Below are 20,419 nucleotides of genomic sequence, written 5' to 3'. Positions count from 1 at the left end.
CACAATCTCCTACTGCATCCTCGAAAATGAGGGGATTAGAGTCACGTACCGCCGTGCCTTACCCAATTCTAACAAATTTCTGAACTATTTTAGCTCTGCCTAGAGCCCAGAATCCCCTAAAAGGACCTAACCCCCTGTTGTTCACTCCACAGAACCACTTAAGCCTTCAAAACAGTCTCAGGTTTTATTTGCCTCATTTTAACCTCATTTGTTCCAAAACTTTCCTTGATTCTTGACTTCCCCTCTAATATCCCAAAATAATTCTAGCAATGAACGTTCCTTAACTCTCTCTATAGGGGAGGTCCTGGGGTATCTCTTAATCGGCTATTTCTCTGCCACAAGGGGGAGCCAGATCTCTGCCGTAAGAGTCGTGGCTGCAGGTACTGAGACTGCACCTGGGATGAATCCAGGTGCCTTTATTTATCAAAACCCGTGGTAGCTGAAGTCTAAAGCTGTACAGACAAGTTTCTAGTGTTCTTTGGATCCCACCACCAAAGGGTCCCCAGCACATCCAGAGTTCCTTTGCTCTTTCTTCAAACACAGGGAGAGGATGCAGTCAAAGCCCTCTGCTCACTGGTCTCTTAAGTGGATGTGGCATTCATTCTAGTCAGAAGGATCTTGTCTCATTGGGATTGTCTTTCTTTAATGAATAGTACCTTCTCTCTTGCCCGAAATTACCTGGTGCCCCCATTTTCCTTGTTTGTGATAACTGACTTTTTGCAAGGTTAGGTTCCAAAGCAAGACATTTAGTTTTATTTCTGAGATCAGAAGATGCCAGTAAAAGTGGAAATGATCCGGCTGAGAGCGGGACTCTTCCCCGATCCTGGGTTGTTAGTGCTCCCCCCACCCCACTCCCCGAAACTGGATTTGTCCCACCACCACGTGTATTGTTGGCACAAGTCCTCGTGGGAGTGGACCACGGCTCTGCCCCTTCGAGGTCCCAGAATCGTCAATTCAGTGCACTCCAGGCTGTAGGGTCTCCAAGGGCTCGGGTGGTGCGTTTCTGACCCGGCCCAGAGAGGGCGCTCCTGACAGCCTCGCAGACGGAAGGAGCTGCAGCCAGGCGTGCCTTAGCCTCCGCGATGGAGCACCGGAGGAGCAGACTCAGCAAGGCTGTGGGGATCACCTGTGGGAAGGGGCAGGGCGAGCTGGAGAAAAGGTTATGTGAGAAAGACCCTGGGAGAGGCAGAGAATTGGGCACAGGAGGTAAGGTGGGTGCAGGAATAGGAAGCTGTTACCAAGACTAGAAAGAAGTCCTGTGCAAAAGCCTCTCAGTCCTTCTTGATGCCCCTCCAAGGCAGAACAGAAGCCCCTTTGTTGGTATCTTTTTTTGCCTCTGTAGTTTCTGTCACAGTCACGCCTCCCCACCCCACCCCTACCCCCGTCCACCTACCCCTCCAAATGGGAGCTCCATGTGGCACGGATCTCTGAGCTTTGTAAATCCAGTGTCACACCAAGTTCCATAGATGTTTAAGATCCTCAGAAAGTTTTGGTTGAATAGCCGGCAAGGGGGAAGGATACCTTTTCCTTCTCGTGGGCAACCTGGACATGGCCGGAGATGGGAGCAGCCCGGACATCATCTGACAGTGGTTGGGGAAAATGGATTGCTTGGAGGAGGCTCTCGATGCAGCAAGCCTTGGACTGTCCAGAGAACCGCTGTCGAAGTAGTAAGGTCCGTGTCCGGGCAGATGCCAAGGAGAACGGAGAACAGTGCCACAGGAGAAGGAAGGGATTTGAGGAGGTGGGCGGGGTGGGAGGGTGAGGGTCGGGGTGTTGGGCTCCTGAAGATTGGCAGAAGACACCGGAGAATTTGTCCCCTCCGACAATCCCATAACCACGAGGTATAACGAAAAACTGAGTTAAAGGAGTTGGTGGTGGACCACGGCTGGCCCATGAGAAGTGGGAAATTGGTGAGATTTACAGCTGCGATCCAACAACCCCATAGATCAATGCTCAATGGTAGCAACCTTCAAGGCCACCCATCTTTAAGGAGAAAATAAATAAGTTCACAAAAATTTCATAAACATATTAAACAGGATATCAAATTAAAATTTCTAGAAAATAGTGTCTGGGAATAGAGGCCAGTAAAGAGCACATGCCTAGCATGTATGAACTATCAATTCAATCCCCAGCACCATACACTCATTAAAAAAAAAAAAAAAAAACTCAGAAAGCTAATACCATGTACCTAAAACAAGCAACAGAGACATAATGAATTAGTCTCAGTAAGTCACTGAGCAAATACAAACCACTGGAAGAGTGAAGCAGGCTGAGCAATGTGTCCAGTAAGTATCTGACAATGGTGCGTAACTGCTCTGTGGACGATGTCTGAATCAAGTCTTCTGGAACTGATGTTTCGCTCAGTGTCTTCCGACTTGCACCTATGGCTACTTTGAGCCTCTGCACTGCATTATGAGCCAGATTTAGTTGAAGCTGTAGCCGAATACAATCTTGATAAGCAGAAAAAACCCTACTGTCTTCCTCAACTGCTTTGTCTGGTTTTTCGCAAGAAGTACTGCGCATTGTTTGCACTGTTGAGAGGAGGAAGATCAATGCTCTGCAAAAGAGCTTCCAGACGATGACAGGCTAAGTTATATCTGTGAGTAAAAATAAATGAAGTCATTCCTTCAGTCTTCTTCTGGAGCTACACACTGAAAAGCACATCTCTTAAAATACATTAAAGTACAACTACTATGAAGAATTATTGTTGGGCCAGGTACTGTGGAGAACACCTTTAATCCCCCTACCCTAGAGGCAAAGGGGGGCAGCAATCTGTGGCTGGAGGACAGCCTGGTCCACACAGTCAATTCAAGGTCCCTCAGAGCTACAAATAAAGACCCTGTCTTAAAGAAAACAAAACACCAAAACTACTGTTGACAAATATTAATAAATGATACGAGTTAGCTAACAATACTCTCATGCTTTCAATCCTGCTGTAATGTACCTTTGCTCCTTTCCCTTTTTTTTTAAGGTTTTTTTTTTTTTTTTTTTTTTTTTGGTTTTTCGAGACAGGGTTTCTCTGTGTAGCTTTGCGCCTTTCCTGGAACTCACTTGGTAGCCCAGGCTGGCCTCGAACTCACAAAGATCCGCCTGCCTCTGCCTCCCGAGTGCTGGGATTAAAGGCGTGCGCCACCACCGCCCGGCTTTTTAAGGTTTTATAAAATCCTTATTGACAAATAATTCACAGAGTATACAATTTGCCTGTCTGCACAATTTGATAGACTTTAGTCCAGCATCCTCATAGGCCCATGACCCCATCACCACTTTCTATTTTACAACATCGCTGTCTTCAATTTCATACACACATATAATGTATGGTGATTACATTCCACCTTATTTTTTTTTAATGAACATAATATTTGCAACTGTAACCATTTTTAAGTTCACAATTCAGAGGCATGAATTACATTCAAGATATTAATTACACTCATGATATTCATTATTACACTCATATTAATTACATTTGTGATATTCATTGATTACATTCCCAGTATTCATTCAATAACTATATTTATGATATGATTTATTACATTCATATTATGTCCTGATACTACTGTCCATTTGTAGGGCTTTTCCATCACACAAAACAGAAACTCTGTACTTAAGAAATCACTGCTCTATATTCCTTTCTTCTCCATCTTGAGATAACGTCTTATCTTTCTGTCTCTATGAATTTGTATAGATCCATATCTGTCACCATGCACAAAACTCAAATCCAAGTGGATCAAAGACCTCAACATAAATCCAGTTACTTTGAACCTGACAGAAGAGAAAGTAGGAAGTACTCTTAAACACATTGGCACAGGAGATCACTTCCTAAATATAACACCAGTAGCACAGACACTGAGAATAACAATTAATAAATGGGACCTCTCGAAATTGAGAAGCTTTTGCAGGGCAAAAGACACAGTCAATAAGACAAAAAGACAGCCAACAGAATGTGAAAAGATCTTCACCAACCCCACATCTGACAGAGGATTGATCTCCAAAGTATATGAAGAACTCAAGAAACTAGACATCAAAATACTGAACAATCCAATTAAAAAATGGGCTATAGAGCTAAACAGAGAATTCTCAAAAGAAGAATCTCAAATGGCTGAAAGACATTTAAGGAAATGCTCAACACCCTTTGTCATCAGGGAAATGCAAATCAAAACGACTCTAAGATACCACCTTATACCTGTCAGAATGGCTATGATCAAAAACACTAATAACAATCTATGTTGGAGAGAATTCAGAACAAGGGGAACACTCCTTTTCTCCCTTCTAGGTAGATACAGAAATAATTTAATAATATATGAACAATTTTTTACTAACCTGCACTGTATATCTTCTTGTAAAGCAACCATCATTGCTAAATGCTGGTCAATTTCTGGCTGGTTGGCAGACTCGCCTTCACCTCTTAGAGAATCATGCATCAACTTCAGTTTACTTTCCCAAGGCAAGATATAGGTATGTCCATAGTAAAATCCTAATGACAGTTATCTGAAATGAAGAGTTAAAAATAAGCAAACACGTATGTGATACAATAAAAAAAATCTGAGCTATATATTTGGAAAAATACAGATTTACTTCTTCAACTATATGTCAATGTATTACTAAGAAACATGAAAAATATACACATTTACTTTCCTGAAGTTCTTTACCTTCATGAATCTGCACACAGGTGGTGGTATTAAGTCATGAAGACTTAAGTGAATGGGTGCTTATATCAGTTGCCACTACCAAACGCCTCCCATCCATTTCTTCTCCTAACGTCCATATGTCAATTGATAAGGAGGCCAAGTCTCCACAAGTGGGAATCAGTACATCCGTCAATAGTATAGGTCTTCCAGAATCCAAGGTCATAAATCTCCTGGCTTCTATGAAGGAAAAAGAAGTAAGTGACCCACCAAAATAGGGATCAAATAACCAAATTATATACTCAAAAACAGATTAAGCAATTCTTCATAAAAAAATTCAAGTTATTAAACTATAAATAAGTAGATAAGTAAAAATAGCTTTATCAATACTTATTCATAAAATCTCTTAGTTGCTTAGTATGTCAAGGCTCAAGATTTGACCTCTCAACAAAAATCTGCTAGTGATGATGGAACTATTAAGGCAACTCCATGTAGTTAAAAGGGAGGTTTATTTGGGGGTTTTATTTACAACAGGTAAAAGGATAGGTTACAGGGTCCGGGAGAGGTGAAATGCAGCCCAGCGGTGTTCTCTGGAGAACTCTGTTTCATCTACCATCCAACAACCAGGATTACCAGGAACCAAGAGAGCCAGCATATCCCAGCTCGTAGGCATGACAGTTACCAGAAGCCTCAATGCAGGTAGTACTTCCGGGTCAAAGCTGGAACAACTACTCACTACATGCTAGAGTTTTGAAAGCCTGAGGTCAAAAATTTTAAGACAGTTAATTCGAAAGCACTCAGCTAGAGTAAATTCTCATATTTATTTCAAACATTATAGTTTAACAACTAAGTCAGCGAATACATTAAAAGGTATATCTAATAAAGTACCTGTCTTTTATTCAGACACAGAACATTTTCTGTCTTAGTTTCTCCACTAGATAGATTAGCTATACCAAGATGTAATTTCATTTGTAAGAGTCTTGTTAACTTCTGGGCCAAGAGTCTAATACACTGGGTTTAATATGTGGTAAAGCATGGTTGAAATTACACAGTAACAGTACCATCAAAAAATATAAATCATAGGCTGGGTGGTGGTGGCGCACACCTTTGATCCCAGCACTGGGGAGGCAGAGGCAGGTGATCTCTAAATCCGAGGTCAGCCTGGTCTACAAAATGAGTTTCAGGACAGCCAGGACTACTACACAGAGAAACCCTGTCTCAAAATAAAAAAAAAGAGCACATACTGCTCTTTCAGGAGCCATATTTGATTCTCAGCACCCACATCAGGCTCCTTGCTCACAACCAACTCTAACTCTGGTTCCAGGGAAATCCAACTCCTCCACCCTCTGTGGGCACCTGAACTCATGTGCACAAAGCCAGATAAGACAGACACCATGCATGCAAACACACACACACACACACACACACACACACATATCCATTCACAAACTCATGCAGACAGACGTGCACACTACACAAATTAAAAAGAAAGCTTTTTAAAAATGCCTCAAGGCCTCCAGAAGATACAGACAACTCAAGTGGCTGCCCCAGAATAAATAGAGCAAGCACTGTCTTTCTAGGTCAGCACCATATCAGAAAACTTGAGAACAGATTTCTATTTCTGGTCTTATACACAACAAAAGCAAATCCCTTTACTGAAGTGAAATGCAAATCATTAATAATACCATAATTCTTTTTCATTGAATTGGTATGAGGGGCAGTTTAGCAATCTTTACCATCTACACTCTGCAGAGAAAAAAAATGACTAAGATGTACAGGAATAGTGCTGATTTGACAGAACTATATTAAAAGAAAAGGCAATTTCCAAGAGTTTCCGAAACAATAAATAAAAGTCTAGTTCACTTCCTCACAGGCTCGTAGGATGCAGTTGTGTTCATGTACAGTATAAACAACTGTACCCATACAGAGCAACAATTTTCCCTCTATGTTATTAGCACCAAAGCTCCTACCAATTAATAATTAAATGTGCAGAAAATACCAAGAGAATGTTATAAGCTTTAAATTCCCTCTTCTAAAGCAAATAAGATTCAATTATTAATATAATGAAAAGCACAGATATAATATGTCCATTTTCCTCCTAAGGATATTAAAATTTTGCTGTTGCTTTAGTATAAAACTGAATAGAATTAGAAGGTAAAAGATAGCTAAGATTTATTTGTAAATATGCATACTCCCACACCAATTACAGATTTCTGAAATACTGCATGACAGAAATGTAGATATAATGCTAGCTTCAGGACACTACCTTACAGCCTTATTTCTGGCATAATGGTAACTGAGCAACTACTACAGTTCAAGCAGACTGTTTGTATCATTCATATTTCAATAGGCAAGATTTAGATAGAATAGTCTCACTTTTTCAATGTAATTAGCCAACCTATACAACTTGCACCTTCCATGGCTCTTATTCTTGGTAGCAAATGTAATTTGTTTGCAATAAGTCATAAAAGGGCCAACAGATTTAGGAAAGAAAAAAATAACTTGAAAAATGCAAAGATTACCTGAATGCATTTGCTCTATAATAATGGACTGGTGAGGTGGAGGCTGAAGAAAAATGTGAGGCATGAGAAATTGCAAGGGCTAGACCAGAACCAAGTGGATTCTACAAAAGAAAACAATGTAAATGTACTGATACTACTCTTGCTCTAAAAAACCATCTAACCATAGCATTAAACTAACTAGTCTCATTTCCTGATACACATTTTGAAATATGTTATAAAAGAAAAGTTATTATCTATTGAAAACACCATTTACCATTCTAGACTTGTTGGAATTTTTGTTATGTGCAGCAAGATTCACTGCTGGGGGATCAATGACTGAGCCTGGAAAAAGCTGTGCAAGCTCGGCATTAATCACAACAGAAACTGCTTCGTTGGGCGGAGTGAGTGGTGGAGTCATAAAAAGTGGTGTTGTTTTTGGAGTAGGTGGAATAACATCAAATGGATGGATGAAAAATCCAGGGGCAGCCACTGGGTTGGAAGGCACAGAGTTGTGAACAGGACCTGCTGCTGATGCTGATGCTGATGCTGCAGCTGCTGCAGCTGTTGTCTGGTGCAACTTGGCTTCCAGCTTTGCTTTCTGTAAAAGAAACAAAGGCAACACCTATAGAAGAATCCTGACTACCTACGTTGTGAGGAACACTCTATGATTCCATATAATGAAGTTAGACAGGATCAACTAGATCCTCGTTACATGAAGATGAAACTGGACTCAACAGCACAGGAAGCCCTGCCTCACGAGGACACGTCTTGAAATGCTGTCTACAAATTTCCTGTACGTTAGGGAACTAGAAATGGAGCAAAAGATGAAAAGTAAGCAGAACAATTAAATGTAAATAATAAAACCAAGTTCTGCTAAAAACAAAATGAACCAAAAATAAATCAATGCTGACTGACCTAAGTTCTCAAGAGCAATTTGCAAAGTTTGCATTTAGTCAGCAATTAAATCTATAAACCATATTATCATTATTGCTATACTTAGAATTGAATTAATATAATTGGTCTTTTTAATGTCCTATATTCTCTATTCCATGAAAATTGTAACTGGTAACTTTACAATGTTTCTCCAAGAGTTTTTAAACATAAAATAGAATTAACTTCAAGACTCAACAAAAAGTATCATTTTCTTTCAATCATGTATTAAAAATGCATTCATATAAGTTTAATACATTTAAACATATCACAAAGACTTTACCTCAATTTTCTGTTGCAAACGATTAGCTCAGATTGAACAACCTACTTCCTTTATGAAAATAATGGTCATTTTTACAGTACTTTTCAGCTTTTGAAGTTTAGAGACAGCATGAACAAAGAGCCAAATAGTCTCCAACCTGTTGCTGAAGCTTCAAAAGCTGCTGCTGTTTCTCTTGCAGCACCTGTAGCTGTTGCTCGGCTGAAGCTATTGCGTGAGAGAGAGACTGCAAAGCTACCTGGGCTGCTGAACTGAGGGCTGTCGAGGCTTCCCCAGCTGTCCCAGATGATAGTCCACCTACTGCAGGAGTAACCCCGAAGGAACTCACTGCCTAAAACAAGGAAAAAACAAACATAGACCCAGGATGAAGAAAAGGCTCACAGAGGTACATAGTCAAAGTACATAATTTGACATTAAAATTATATTCAGTATGTGACTTAAAAAAAAAAAAGAGGCTGGGATTTCATTCAGTGTGGTGGTATTGTGTTCCCCGAAATATTGTGCACCCTACTAAACTTATCTGGGGTCAGAGACAGAACAGCCACAATATTAAACATAGAGGATAGGCAGTGGTAGCACACACCTTTAATCCAGAGGCAGAAATCCATCTGTTCAAGGGTACAGCCAAGCATGGTGACTCACGCCTTTTATCCCAGGGAATGATGGTAGAAAGTAGAAAGGTATATAAGGCGTGAGGACCAGAAACTAGAAGCATTTGGCTGGTTAAGCTTTCAGGCTTCTAGCAGCAGTTCAGCTGAGAGCCATTTGGATGTGAGGACACAGAGGCTTCCAGTCTGAGGAAACAAGACCAGCTGAGAAGTTGGCCAGGTGAGGTTAGCTGTGGCTTGTTCTGTCTCTCTGACCTTCCAGCATTCACCCCAATACTTGGCTCCAGGTTTGATTTTATTAATAAGAACTTTTAAGATTCATGCTACAATTCAGTGCTAGGGCATTTGCCTAAAAGGCTCAGAAACCCGAGTTCAATCACCAGTATCACCATATACATACGAACACTGCAATGTAGTGTTACCGATACTGATACTCAAGATCTAAGAGGGTCCTAGATCTCAAATCTCAAATCAAAAATTTGAGTCATAGCCGGGCGGTGGTGGCTCACGCCTTTAATCCCAGCACTGGGAGGCAGAGCCAGGTGGATCTCTGTTAGTTCGAGGCCAGCCTGGTCTCCAAAGCGAGTTCCAGCAAAGAGGCAAAGCTACAAGAGAAACCCTGTCTCGAAAAACCAAAAAAAGAAAACAAAGCAATCTTCACCTTACTAGAACCTCAATACATATATATGTACTTTAAATCTGAAGTGTCATCAACACACTTCATTAACTAAACTTAGTGGTTATTACCACAATGAAAAGATACAAAGAAAAATTTGAAGGACAACACACTAAAATTAACTGATAAATTCTTTTAAAACTCTATCCTTTCTATAACCAAAGCCCAGGGTTATAAGCTGTGACGTTTCCTGTTGTTGGTATTTTTAGATCTGCTTCTTTGACAGGACTAGGAACTTAATTCAGACTCTTGAGCACACTTGGTATCTACCACTGAGCGATACGAGGCCTGTTACATTATAATGAAGAGGTTGAAATGGCACTTGCTTAAATAAGGTATCCAGTAAATCAGTTAAAGGAACGATTCAAGTCCTTCTATGGAAGAAATACAGACTTAGGCCAAAATACATATATCCTTTTGTTGTTGTTTTGTTTTCATTTTTCTTTTTCTTTTTCTTTTTTTTTTTTTTCTTTTTTTTTTTTTGGTTTTTCGAGACAGGGTTTCTCTGTGTAGCTTTGCGCCTTTCCTGGGACTCACTTGGTAGTCCAGGCTGGCCTCGAACTCACAGAGATCCGCCTGGCTCTGCCTCCTTGTTTTCATTTTTCAAGACAGGGTTTCTCTGTGTAGCCCTGGCTGTCCCAGAACTCACTCTGTAGAACATGCTGACCTCTAATTCACAAAGATCCTTCTGCCTTTGAGATTAAAGGCGTGTGCAACAGCCACCCAGTAAAAATACAAAAATTATTTATTATAAAATTTTTAATTTTTTACGCCAAAATATAATTATAAACATAAATATAAAGAATGAGGGCTGGAGAGATGGCTCAGTGGTTAAGAGCACTGGCTGCTCTTCCAGAGGACCCGGGTTCAATTCCCAGCACCCATATAGCAGCTCACAACTGTCTGTAACTCCAGTTCCAGGGGATCTGACAACTCCACACCAATGTACATAAAATAAATTTAAATAAGTTATTTTAAAAATGAGAAAAATATATACATACACTAGAAAAACCAGAGAAGAAAAATCAAAATATTTCTGAGCAAAAATACTAAACTATTACAATTCTTTATTTTTTTTAAAACCACAGCAAGTGTAGATTTACTAAGGAAAAGTGAGGAAAACTCTTTAAGGTGGGAAGGATCCAAGGGAGGCATACCATATTATATTCTTTTACACAAGCACAATGTAGACTAGCAGTTTTCCAAAACAGCTACCTTATTCTGACCACAGGAGGGCAGTGTGTCTCACAAAAAAAATCCTACTGGAACTGTTCAAACTACAAAACACAATTTAAACAAACTACTCTTATGACAATATGATTAAACATGAAAAAAAAATTAGAAATCAACAGTATAGGGCTGGAGAGATGGCTCAGTGGTTAAGGGCACTGTCTGCTCTTCCAGAGGTCCTGAGTTCAACTCCCAGCACCCACATGGTGGCTCTCAACCATCTGGATCCGGAGCCGATGCCCTCTTCTGTCTGATGCCCTCTCCATCATGCAAATGGAGCACTCATATACATAAGATACATAAATAAATAAATCTTTATTAAAAAAAAAAAAACAGTATAAAGAACTCAATGGCTCAGCTGTTAAAAGCACCGACTTACTGCTCTTCCAGAGGACTCGGGGTCAATTCCCAGACGCCACACAGCCACAAACAACTGTTTGTATTCTAGTTCCAGAGGACGCAACACCCTCACACAGACATACAAGCAGGCAAAACAACAATTTCAATTTCTCCTTAAAGTAACGTTTCTTCGTAAATACACGTTTTTAACTTTTTTTTTCAAAACAAGACCTCACTAACACTCATTCTGAAATGATTTCTAAATTCCGTATAACAAAAATGTGGGCGGGGGCGGGGTGTGTGTGCCCACTAAACACAATTTCGTCGGTCCACCTTCACTTTGGCTAAAGAAAAGTGGAGGCCCGGTAAACTACACGTCCCACCATGCATTGCTGCCTTATTCAGAGTAGGTCTCTACGGAAACAGAAAACAAAAAAAAAAAAATTCTCCAAGTCCCACCTGTTACTTCGTTTCTAAACACCTCCTGCACTTTCAGCTCGGACGGCAAACACAAAAGCCTCGTGACCTGCCGTTGGCTCCCAGAGCCAGATAAGCGGGGGCCCCTGGGTCTGGTGGCACCAGCGTCTCGGCGGGGGGGAAACGCCACCGAGCTCCAGCGCTCCCCTCTCCTTCCCGGGGCTGGATGCACGCACAAGCCTCCTCCTGCCCGCATCCAATCGGGGCTCTCCAAGGCGACCCTAACCGCCGCCCTCTGCGCGTGCTTTCGAGGCCCTCAGCCCGGTCGCAGGGCCAAGTGACCTCCCTTCTCCGGAGACCGGTAGCCCGGCGAGAAAGCTGGCGATCAACTCAGGTTGGCCTCGAACTCACAGAGATCTGCCTGCCTCTGCCTCCCGAGTGCTGGGATTAAAGGTGCGCGCCACCACCGGCTGAAAGTATTTGTTGTTAATGATACAGAATGCATGTATAGGGGGCTAGGAATAAACCTCAGTGCAAACATTCCTGCCTCCCCTGGATACTGGGTTTTGAACCTGCAGCCTTGTGTTAGCCTTGTACCACTCAGCTATACTCCTGACCATTTTGTTGTTGTTTTTGAGACAGTCTCCCTGAATTATCCAGTTGTTCTTGAATTCTGTCTGTAGCTTGGGCAGCCTTTGAACTTGCCCTCCTCATTGCTCAGCCTTTCCAGTGCCTTCACCATGAAGGCACAACTCTAGAGACAACCTATTGTCTAGCACGCAAGAGATCACTAGATGGGTTCCAGCAGTTCATACAACCTCCTTTTATTGGCAATATTTCCTGTCTCAAAAGCGGTGTCCTGGCCCATCCTTGGCTTCCTAGCACTAAGGCAATTAGAAGCTTAAGGTTGCCCATGAGGTCTGCTGAGAAGCAAGTTTCAGGTCAGCCCTGGCTGTATGAGAGACCCTGTGTCAAAAAAGAACCAACAATAAAAAGTGTGTGTGTGTGTGTGTGTGTGTGTGTGTGTGTGTGTGTGTGTGTGTGAGAGAGAGAGAGAGAGAGATAAATGTGGGTTCCTTTGTGGCTTTTTGAAACAGGGTGTCTCTCTTTGTAGCCCTGACTGTCATGGAGACTAACACTGGCCTGGAACTCACAGAGATCACCTGCCTCTCTCTGCCTCCTGAGTGTTGGAATTAAAGGGGTGCATCATCACACTCAACCTACATGTGGATTTTTTGAGTAAAAGATTGATACCTTTCCTCAAATTTTAAATTTATCTTTACTTATTTATACTAGGGAACAAATCCAGGACTTCAACATGTAGGCAAGTGCTCACCCACTGAGTTTACATCCTTACCTCTCAGTTCAAAAGGGCTATATTAACTAGAAAGAAAATAAAAAGGATGAGAGACCATCAGCTACTGATCACAGGATTCTGGCAATTGATACGTATATATATTTTCACCAATCCCTTTAATAACTCACAACACTATACATAAGATTCATGGTACATGCCACCTCAGTTCAAAGCCTGTCTCTAGTCAACTCAAGAAGGCCCAACTCAAGCCAAACCAGGGAGACCTCTAAGAGCTTGAGACCCTAACCAGTCTTGACCAATTTGCCAACTCTAACATGCTTGCCTAAAGTCAGGTCATGACTGGGAACCGGCTCTACATTGATTCTGCTCAGAATCCATGCCTCTGACCCTACATGGAGCAATAGCAATGGTATTATGTGACAGACATTTCCTGGGAAAACACAGAGACACAACATGCTCATCTACTCACTTCAGTAAGAGAGCCCACAACAGACCAGAGTAAGAATTGCACCAATGTCCAATATGAGAACCAGTGAGTTTTGTATTGGGGTCACTAACAAGAGCATGGGTGAGTGGTGACTTAGAAGGAGCAGGAATGACGGACAAAAGCAGCTGCATCACCAGAGAGCCCATCATGAGTGCAAGCTCAGAAAACTCCAGCTTGGCCAAATTTCTCTCTTGTTAGGTGGTTTTCCTGATCAGAATCTTGTTTGTTTGTTTGTTTTTTGAGACAGGGTTTCTCTGTGTATCCCTGGCTGTCCTGGAACTCATTAAGTTATAAGAGCTAGTTGAGAAAAAGCTTAATCTAAGATCAAGCTTTCATAATAAGTCTCCATGTCCCAAAGAAAAGTCCAGTTACATTTGGCGTCCAACATGGGACATATAAATCCACATAGTGCCTGAGAAAGCTAATAAAAGTTCCAAACATGGAGATGGATGCGGCTTCCTGGTGAACCACAGTCTCTCAGGTACGCTTAGTGCTCTGGGCGTGCCTGTGGGACCCAAAGGGGGCAGAGCCAGCAGCCAGTGCAATGTGTTAATCGGAGCTGTGTGGCAGTCAGAAAACCGTGTGCAGGTGTGCACACACATACATACACATAGACAGACAGACAGACAGACAGACAGACAGATACACACAAAAGCCAGGTACAGCCCAGAAAAAAAAACCTCTGAACAGGTTACCGAGTGCTTAAAAATATGCTTAGGTGCTAAAGAAAGAAAAAATGAGTATAGACAATCATAAAATAAATAGTTTAAAAATAATAAAATAAAGTATTTTAAAAAGGAGTGAAGTAGGGGCTGGAGAGGTGGCTCAGAGGTTAAGAGCACTGCCTGTTCTTCCTGAGGTCCTGAGTTCAATTCCCAGCAACCACATGGTGGCTCACAACCATCTGTAATTTGATCTGGTGCCCTCTTCTGGTGCGTAAGCAGAATACTGTATACATAATAAATAAATAAATCTTTAAAAAAAAAAAAAAAAAGGAGTGAAGTAATATAAAAAAAATAGCCATGTAAGGATGGGAAATACACAAGATGCTCTGATCCTGTATGTTGCTCTATTGACTTTAAATGTTTGAAATGCTGATGAGCAAAGGGCAAATATTGCTGAGAGATAATTAGATCATATATAAAAAAATACTAAATTAAACCAGCATATAAATATTAAGGATGTCTTAACTTTAGAATGAAAGTCAAAAATTGTGTTGCATTGGAAGAGAGGTTATGCCTTTGTTTTCACATAAAACAAAAAGCTATGGATTTCTTCAAAATTAATAAAGATCATGTTTGATTGGGGAAGCCCTCCTAAAAAATCTTGGTTACAGACATAAAGGAAAAACATAAACAACAAAAATTAGCTACAAGACAGGTGACATATAAACTGATCCTTCTACATGGGAACAGCTCCGAGACTAAAGGAAATATGATAAATCTTGTTGGCTACAGAGTGCTAATGACAATTTGGTTATACAGTCCAAATGGATTTATAAAGTTGACAGATGCCTTTTACCTGCTCAAACATAAAAGAAAAAAAAATCATCTTTAGCTGACTTGTGCACACTGCACATTCCATACTTGTGTTGATGCTGATATATATGTTACCTTTAAAGTTTGCCGGGTGGTGATGGTGCATACCTTTAATCTCAGCACTTGGGAGCCAGAGGCAGAAGGATCTCAGTGAGTTTGAGGCCAGCCCGGTCTACAAAGCAAGTTCCAGGACAACTGGACTGTTATGCAAAGAAACCCTGTCTCAGAGAGAAAAAAATTACGTGTTTTCAGAAAAAAAAAAAAAGACCAGACACCAGTAAAAACAAGTAGCCCAAGTGATCCAGCCTCTTAGAATGCCTCTGTTACAGTTTCCTCAAAATTCTACATCCAGAACAACTTTAAAGCTGCTAGTTGAGATGGTCCTCACTCACAGACTACCCCACCCAGTACTTCACTTTCCCATCACACAGAGACTAAACAAAAAATAATACAGCTAGCTCTCCCAGGACTTGACCATTATCCCAGTTTTCTCAAGGTCCCATAAAAATGTCATCACCCCCAGACAACAAAAAGCAGCCTAAAATATACAACACCCACATTTCCAAGAGGTAGGGTGAGTAGTTTTTGGTCATTCAATGGGTTAAGAATGTTTGTCATCATTTGGGGGCTTGGTTGCACATTGCTTGCTCTGCACTTACTTCTTTCTTTCTTTCTTTTTTTAATTAATTTATTTATTATGTATATAGCATGTATGGCTACAGGCCAGAAGAGGGCACCAGATCCCATTACAGATGGTTGTGAGCCACCATGTGGTTGCTGGGAATTGAACTCAGGACCTCTGGAAGAGCAGTCAGTGCTCTTAACCTCTGAGCCATCTCTCCAGCCCTGCACTTCTTATTTACTCAGTTAATGTATGCGGTCTCTGATGAGGTTAAAAAACTAGATAAAGTTTTATAGTTTGCCTTATTACCAAATTTAAAAAAAAAAAAAACTAACAAAAGAGATGTAAAAGTTATGAGGTTGAGGGACATAAAAGCTTGTTTATCAAAGAAAGTATTTTAACATCAAAAAAATATTTTGAGATTGGTAATAGAAGTTATGATAGAAAATAATTTAGGTATGAAACTTTGAACTCGCCAAGATAGGATAGGTAATATAGAAGTTTCTTCAAATTTGCCAAATATAAATGGACTGCACATTGTAAATGCAATCCTTACTTGACAATTATTCTTTTTTTTAAATGTATTTTTATTTTATTTGCATTGGTGTTTTGCCTGCATGTTTGTGTGAGGGTGTCAGATCCCCTGGAAATGGAGTTACAGATAGTTATGAGCTGCCATGTGGGTGCTAGGAATTGAACCTGGGTCCTCTGGAAGAGCAGCCAGTGCTCTTAGCCACTGAACCATCTCTCCAGTCCCAGATAATTGCTCTAATTCTATACAGTTTTACTGTGTTAGAGTTAAAAACCTTTCCTTTTTATTTAGACAAAAAGGGGCAAAGGTTTCAGAATATTTGTTTACACTGTGTGAAGATGTGTCACTGTGCTTGATTTAATAAAGAGCTGAATGGTCAATAGCTAGGCAGGAGAGAATATGCGGGACTTCCGGGCAGGGGAAGGAACTCGGGATGAATCTAGGCCTATGAGAGATGCCAGCAAGGCACTGAAGAAGTCAGACATGTGGTACAGAGGAGACGTAACCGAGAAACTTGACAGAACCTAGATAATAAAAACAGATTAAGTTATAAGAGCTAGTTCAGAAAAGGCCTAAGCTAAGGCCAGGCTTTCATAGTTAATAATAAGTTTCCGTGTTGTTATTTGTGAGCTGGCGGCCCAAAGAACAGTCCGACTATACTCTGTAGTCCAGGCTGGCCTCACACTCACAGAGATCCGCCTGCCTCTGCCTCCTGAGTGGGGAATTAAAGGCGTGCGCCACCACCGCCCTCCCTGATCAGAATCTTAATCCCAGCAACTGTTGACCGCCATTTATACCATTGGTAGGCACCTTCAAAAATCAAGGTTTTTTTTTTGTTCTCTGGGCATGTGACCTTCTGTTATCATCTGAGGCTCCTGAGGCTCCTTTACCTTCTTGGAGCAAATGTTTCAATTTGGAGGGAATATTGCAATTAGAAGGAATGTGACCTTCAGCAAGTAGCTATATAGGGCAAAACTTGATGGTCTGGGCCAGACTTCCCATCTAAGTTTATTACACATGTGGGAACTTGGACATACACATCAATGAATGTGAGCTTTCTATCCTAGTATACCTTGTCATCAAAGAGGGCGAATCCCCACTTCTTCCCCTTCTGTGGGATTTGGCACTTCACTAAGTACAAGACTTTGCTTCTGCAGGGCTACGGCCAGCAGGAGCATAGAGCAAAGGAGAAGGCAGATAATATGTTGAATTATAACCTTCACATAATCCAGTGCCAGACACAGTGGGAAGCTGAGGCAGGAGGATTATGAGTTCCAGACAGCCTGGGCTACATAACAAGTTCTAGAGTCGTTTTCAACTATGAGTTAAATACCAGAAACTGGAAGAGAACAAGGACATGTCTGCGTCTTCATTATTATATTTGCATTGTTTTTATTTATGTATTTTATTGTATTTTATTTGTTCTATATGTGTGTGGGTGCATGTATGCAATGGCAAACGTGTGGCAGGTCAGAGGACAGCTTTTAGGAGTTAATTCTCTCCTCTCATCTTGTGGGTCCCAGAGATTAAACTCAGGTTATCAGTCTTAGCAACAAGTACCTTCACTTGCTGAACCATTTCATTGGCCAATAGATGCATTTTTTGTTTGTTTTTGTGGTTGCTATTGTTTTTAGTTTTTGAGACATGGTCTCACTACCACAGATGCATTTTTTTTTTTATTGACTGCTTATTTATAAGGAGGAACTAGACACAGGAGCACGAAGAGAAAACTAGAGCTGACTGGGCTGAGCTGGGCTGCAGGTGGCTAAATGCTGCGGGCCTGGAGGAAACAGGAAGGAAAGCAGAGGAACTGGAGGCCAGCCAGAAGTATCTGGGAACAGCCCAGCTGTGTGACTCTTTAGTTAGCACAGGCTTTGTCCAGCCAGATGTCCTCAGCATCTTGTTGGTCCCCCCCCCGCACCCCCCCCCAGGAATTTGACTATTCATTCTGAAGTTGTCTCAAATGTTCTTCATAATCACACGGACTCCTCAGAGGCCGAATACATTTTTCAAATTTGTTAATTTTTGTTGTACTGGGAATTGAATGGAGGGCCTTGCTCATACTAGATAAGTGCTCTAAACTGAACTATATCTCTACCCCTCGAATCATTCTTTTATTTTTTAATTAATTAATTAATTTATCTATCTATTTATTTATTTTTGGTTTCTCGAGACAGGGTTTCTCGTGTAGCCCTGGCTGTCCTGAATGAAAGTCACTCTATAGACCAGGCTGGCCTCGAACTCACAGAGATCCACCTGCCTCTGCATCTGAAGTGCTAGGGTTAAAGTTATGTGCCACCACCATCTGGTCCTCAAATCATCCTTACATGCTCATTATAACAAGAGATCTTTTTTTTTTTTTTTTTTTCTAGTTTGACAATTCAGATTTATTTAGCATTCTATGACAAATCATTTTGAAATGTTTTTAAAATCTTATGCACGATTTTATATCTTGCTAACACAAATTTTTCCATTGTTTTCTTGAAGCAAGTTGGAGTTTATTGAGAAAATGTTTTTTTTTTTTTTTGCATTCTTTTTTTTTTGTGATATATATTTTTTATTTTACAATACCATTCAGTTCTACATATCAGCCATGGGTTCCCCTATTCTCCCCCCTCCCACGCCCTCCCCTTACCCCCAGCCCACCCTCCATTCCCATCTCCTCCAGGACAAGTCCTCCCCCGAGGACTGTGATCGACTTGGTAGACTCAGTCCAGGGAGGTCCAGTCCCTTCCTCCCAGACTGAGCCAAGTGTCCCTGCATAAGTTCCTGGTTTCAAACAGCCAACTCATGGAATGAGCACAGGACTTGGTCCCACTGCCTAAATGCCTCCCAAACTGATCAAGCCAATCAACTGTCTCACCTATTCAGAGGGCCTGATCCAGCTGGGAGCCCCTCAGTCTTTGGTTCATAGTTCATGTGTTTCCATTCATTTGGCTATTTTTTTTTTCAATAATTGAGTAAAACTGAAATTTATTATATGCCACAGTCGTCCTACGGACCTCCATGCTATATATATATAGCCTCTATGGTTCTATGGGTTGTGGTCTGATTGTTCATTTTATATCTAGAATCCACCAATGAGTGAGTACATACCATAACTGTCTTTCTGGGTTTGGGTTACCTCACTCAGGATGATATTTTCTAGTTCCATCCATTTGCCTGCAAATTTCATGCTTTCATTGTTTTTCTCTGCTGAGTAGTACTCCATTGTGTATATGTACCACATTTTTTTCATCCATTCTTCCGTTGATGGGCATCTAGGTTGTTTCCAGGTTCTGGCTATTACAAATAGTGCTGCTATGAACATAGCTGAGCATGTATCTTTATGGTATGTATCAGCATTCTTTGGGTATATGCCCAAGAGTGGGATGGCTGGGTCTTGAGGTAGTTTGATTCCTAATTTTCTGAGAAACCGCCATACTGATTTCCATAGTGGTTGTACAAGTTTACATTCCCACCAACAGTGGAGGAGTGTTCCCTTTGCTCCACATCCTCTCCAACATTGGTTGTCATTGGTGTTTTTGATCTTAGCCATTCTAACAGGTATAAGGTGGTATCTCAGAGTCGTTTTGATTTGCATTTCTCTGATGATTAAGGATGTTGAGCATTTCTTTAAATGTCTTTCAGCCATTTGTAGTTCTTGTTTTGTGAATTCTCTGTTTAGCTCTTTAGCCCATTTTTTAATTGGACTGTTCAGTGCTTTGATGTCTAGTTTCTTGAGTTCTTTATATATTGTGGAGATCAATCCTCTGTCAGATGTGGGGTTGGTGAAGATCTTTTCCCAATCTGTTGGCTGTCTTTTTGTCTTATTGACTGTGTCTTTTGCCCTGCAAAAGCTTCTCAGTTTTGAGAGGTCCCATTTATTAATGGTTGTGCTCAGGGTCTGTGCTGTCGGTGTTTTATTTAGGAAATGGTCTCCAGTGCCAATGCGTTCAAGAGTGCTTCCTATCTTCTTTTCTATTAAGTTTAGTGTAACTGGATTTATGTTTAGGTCTTTGATCCACTTGGACTTGAGTTTTGTGCATGGTGACAGATATGGATCTCTTTGTAATCTTTTACATATTGACATCCAGTTATGCCAGCACCATTTGTTGAAGATACTTTCTTTGTTCCATTGTATAGTTTTGGCTCCTTTGTCAAAAACCAGGTGTTCATATGTGCATGGATTAATGTCAGGGTCTTCAATTCGATTCCATTGGTCCGTATGTCGGTTTTTATACCAGTACCAGGATGTTTTTATTACTATAGCTCTATAGTAGAGTTTGAGGTCCGGGATGGTGATGCCTCCAAGGGTTGCTTTATCGTATAGGATTCTT

The 20,419-nt window shown here is 41.0% G+C and overlaps 2 protein-coding genes across 46 annotated transcripts in view; one reads left to right on the top strand and one right to left on the bottom strand.

Annotated features, from left to right (window-relative positions):
- The window catches only part of LOC143270231 (uncharacterized), a 52,744-nt gene that overhangs the window by 14,610 nt on the left and 17,715 nt on the right, over positions 1-20,419 (top strand). For 19 of the 23 annotated variants that reach the window (XR_013047314.1, XR_013047315.1, XR_013047309.1 and 16 more), the window contains exon 3: positions 8,515-8,718. The exons of 2 other annotated variants lie outside the window; for them this stretch is intronic. The gene's annotated coding sequence lies outside the window, so the exon portion shown is untranslated. Of the gene's footprint in view, positions 1-8,514; positions 8,719-11,916; positions 12,057-20,419 lie in introns of those variants that run through there. 2 more of the 23 variants (XM_076559395.1, XM_076559397.1) reach the window with 2 other exon arrangements.
- On the bottom strand, positions 731-11,963 carry LOC143270230 (uncharacterized). Of its 23 annotated transcripts, none has more exons than XR_013047286.1 (9): positions 11,646-11,889; positions 8,473-8,664; positions 7,646-7,721; positions 7,145-7,245; positions 4,647-4,859; positions 4,318-4,485; positions 2,250-2,597; positions 1,522-1,656; positions 731-1,126 (listed from the first exon to the last, which is right to left on the bottom strand). XR_013047286.1 is itself a non-coding variant. In XM_076559393.1 (4 exons), exons 1-4 carry the CDS (start codon positions 11,857-11,859, stop codon positions 7,224-7,226), a joined length of 504 nt encoding a protein of 167 aa, XP_076415508.1. In that variant the 5' UTR covers positions 11,860-11,889; the 3' UTR covers positions 7,111-7,223. The 23 variants fall into 23 exon arrangements, 1 of the variants encoding a protein (XP_076415508.1); XR_013047294.1 differs by having other exon boundaries at positions 4,647-4,862; positions 7,398-7,721; positions 11,646-11,881; XR_013047299.1 differs by having other exon boundaries at positions 7,398-7,721; positions 11,646-11,850.

Source organism: Peromyscus maniculatus, chromosome 22 (genome assembly GCF_049852395.1).
Source record: "Peromyscus maniculatus bairdii isolate BWxNUB_F1_BW_parent chromosome 22, HU_Pman_BW_mat_3.1, whole genome shotgun sequence".
In the NCBI taxonomy this organism is placed as follows: domain Eukaryota; kingdom Metazoa; phylum Chordata; class Mammalia; order Rodentia; family Cricetidae; genus Peromyscus; species Peromyscus maniculatus.
This window is presented reverse-complemented; position numbering and strand designations above follow the sequence as displayed.

Bases quoted from the DNA above. Each gene is read 5' to 3' on its own strand.
- LOC143270230 (XM_076559393.1), bottom strand. From the start codon at position 11,859: ATGCGGGCAGGAGGAGGCTTGTGCGTGCATCCAGCCCCGGGAAGGAGA. The intron at 8,665-11,645 runs GTGGGACTTGGA...TCCTTGTTTTAG, and splicing joins GTTTAGAAACGAAGTAACAG to GCAGTGAGTTCCTTCGGGGT. The intron at 7,722-8,472 runs GTTGGAGACTAT...TTTCTTTTACAG, and splicing joins TTTTGAAGCTTCAGCAACAG to AAAGCAAAGCTGGAAGCCAA.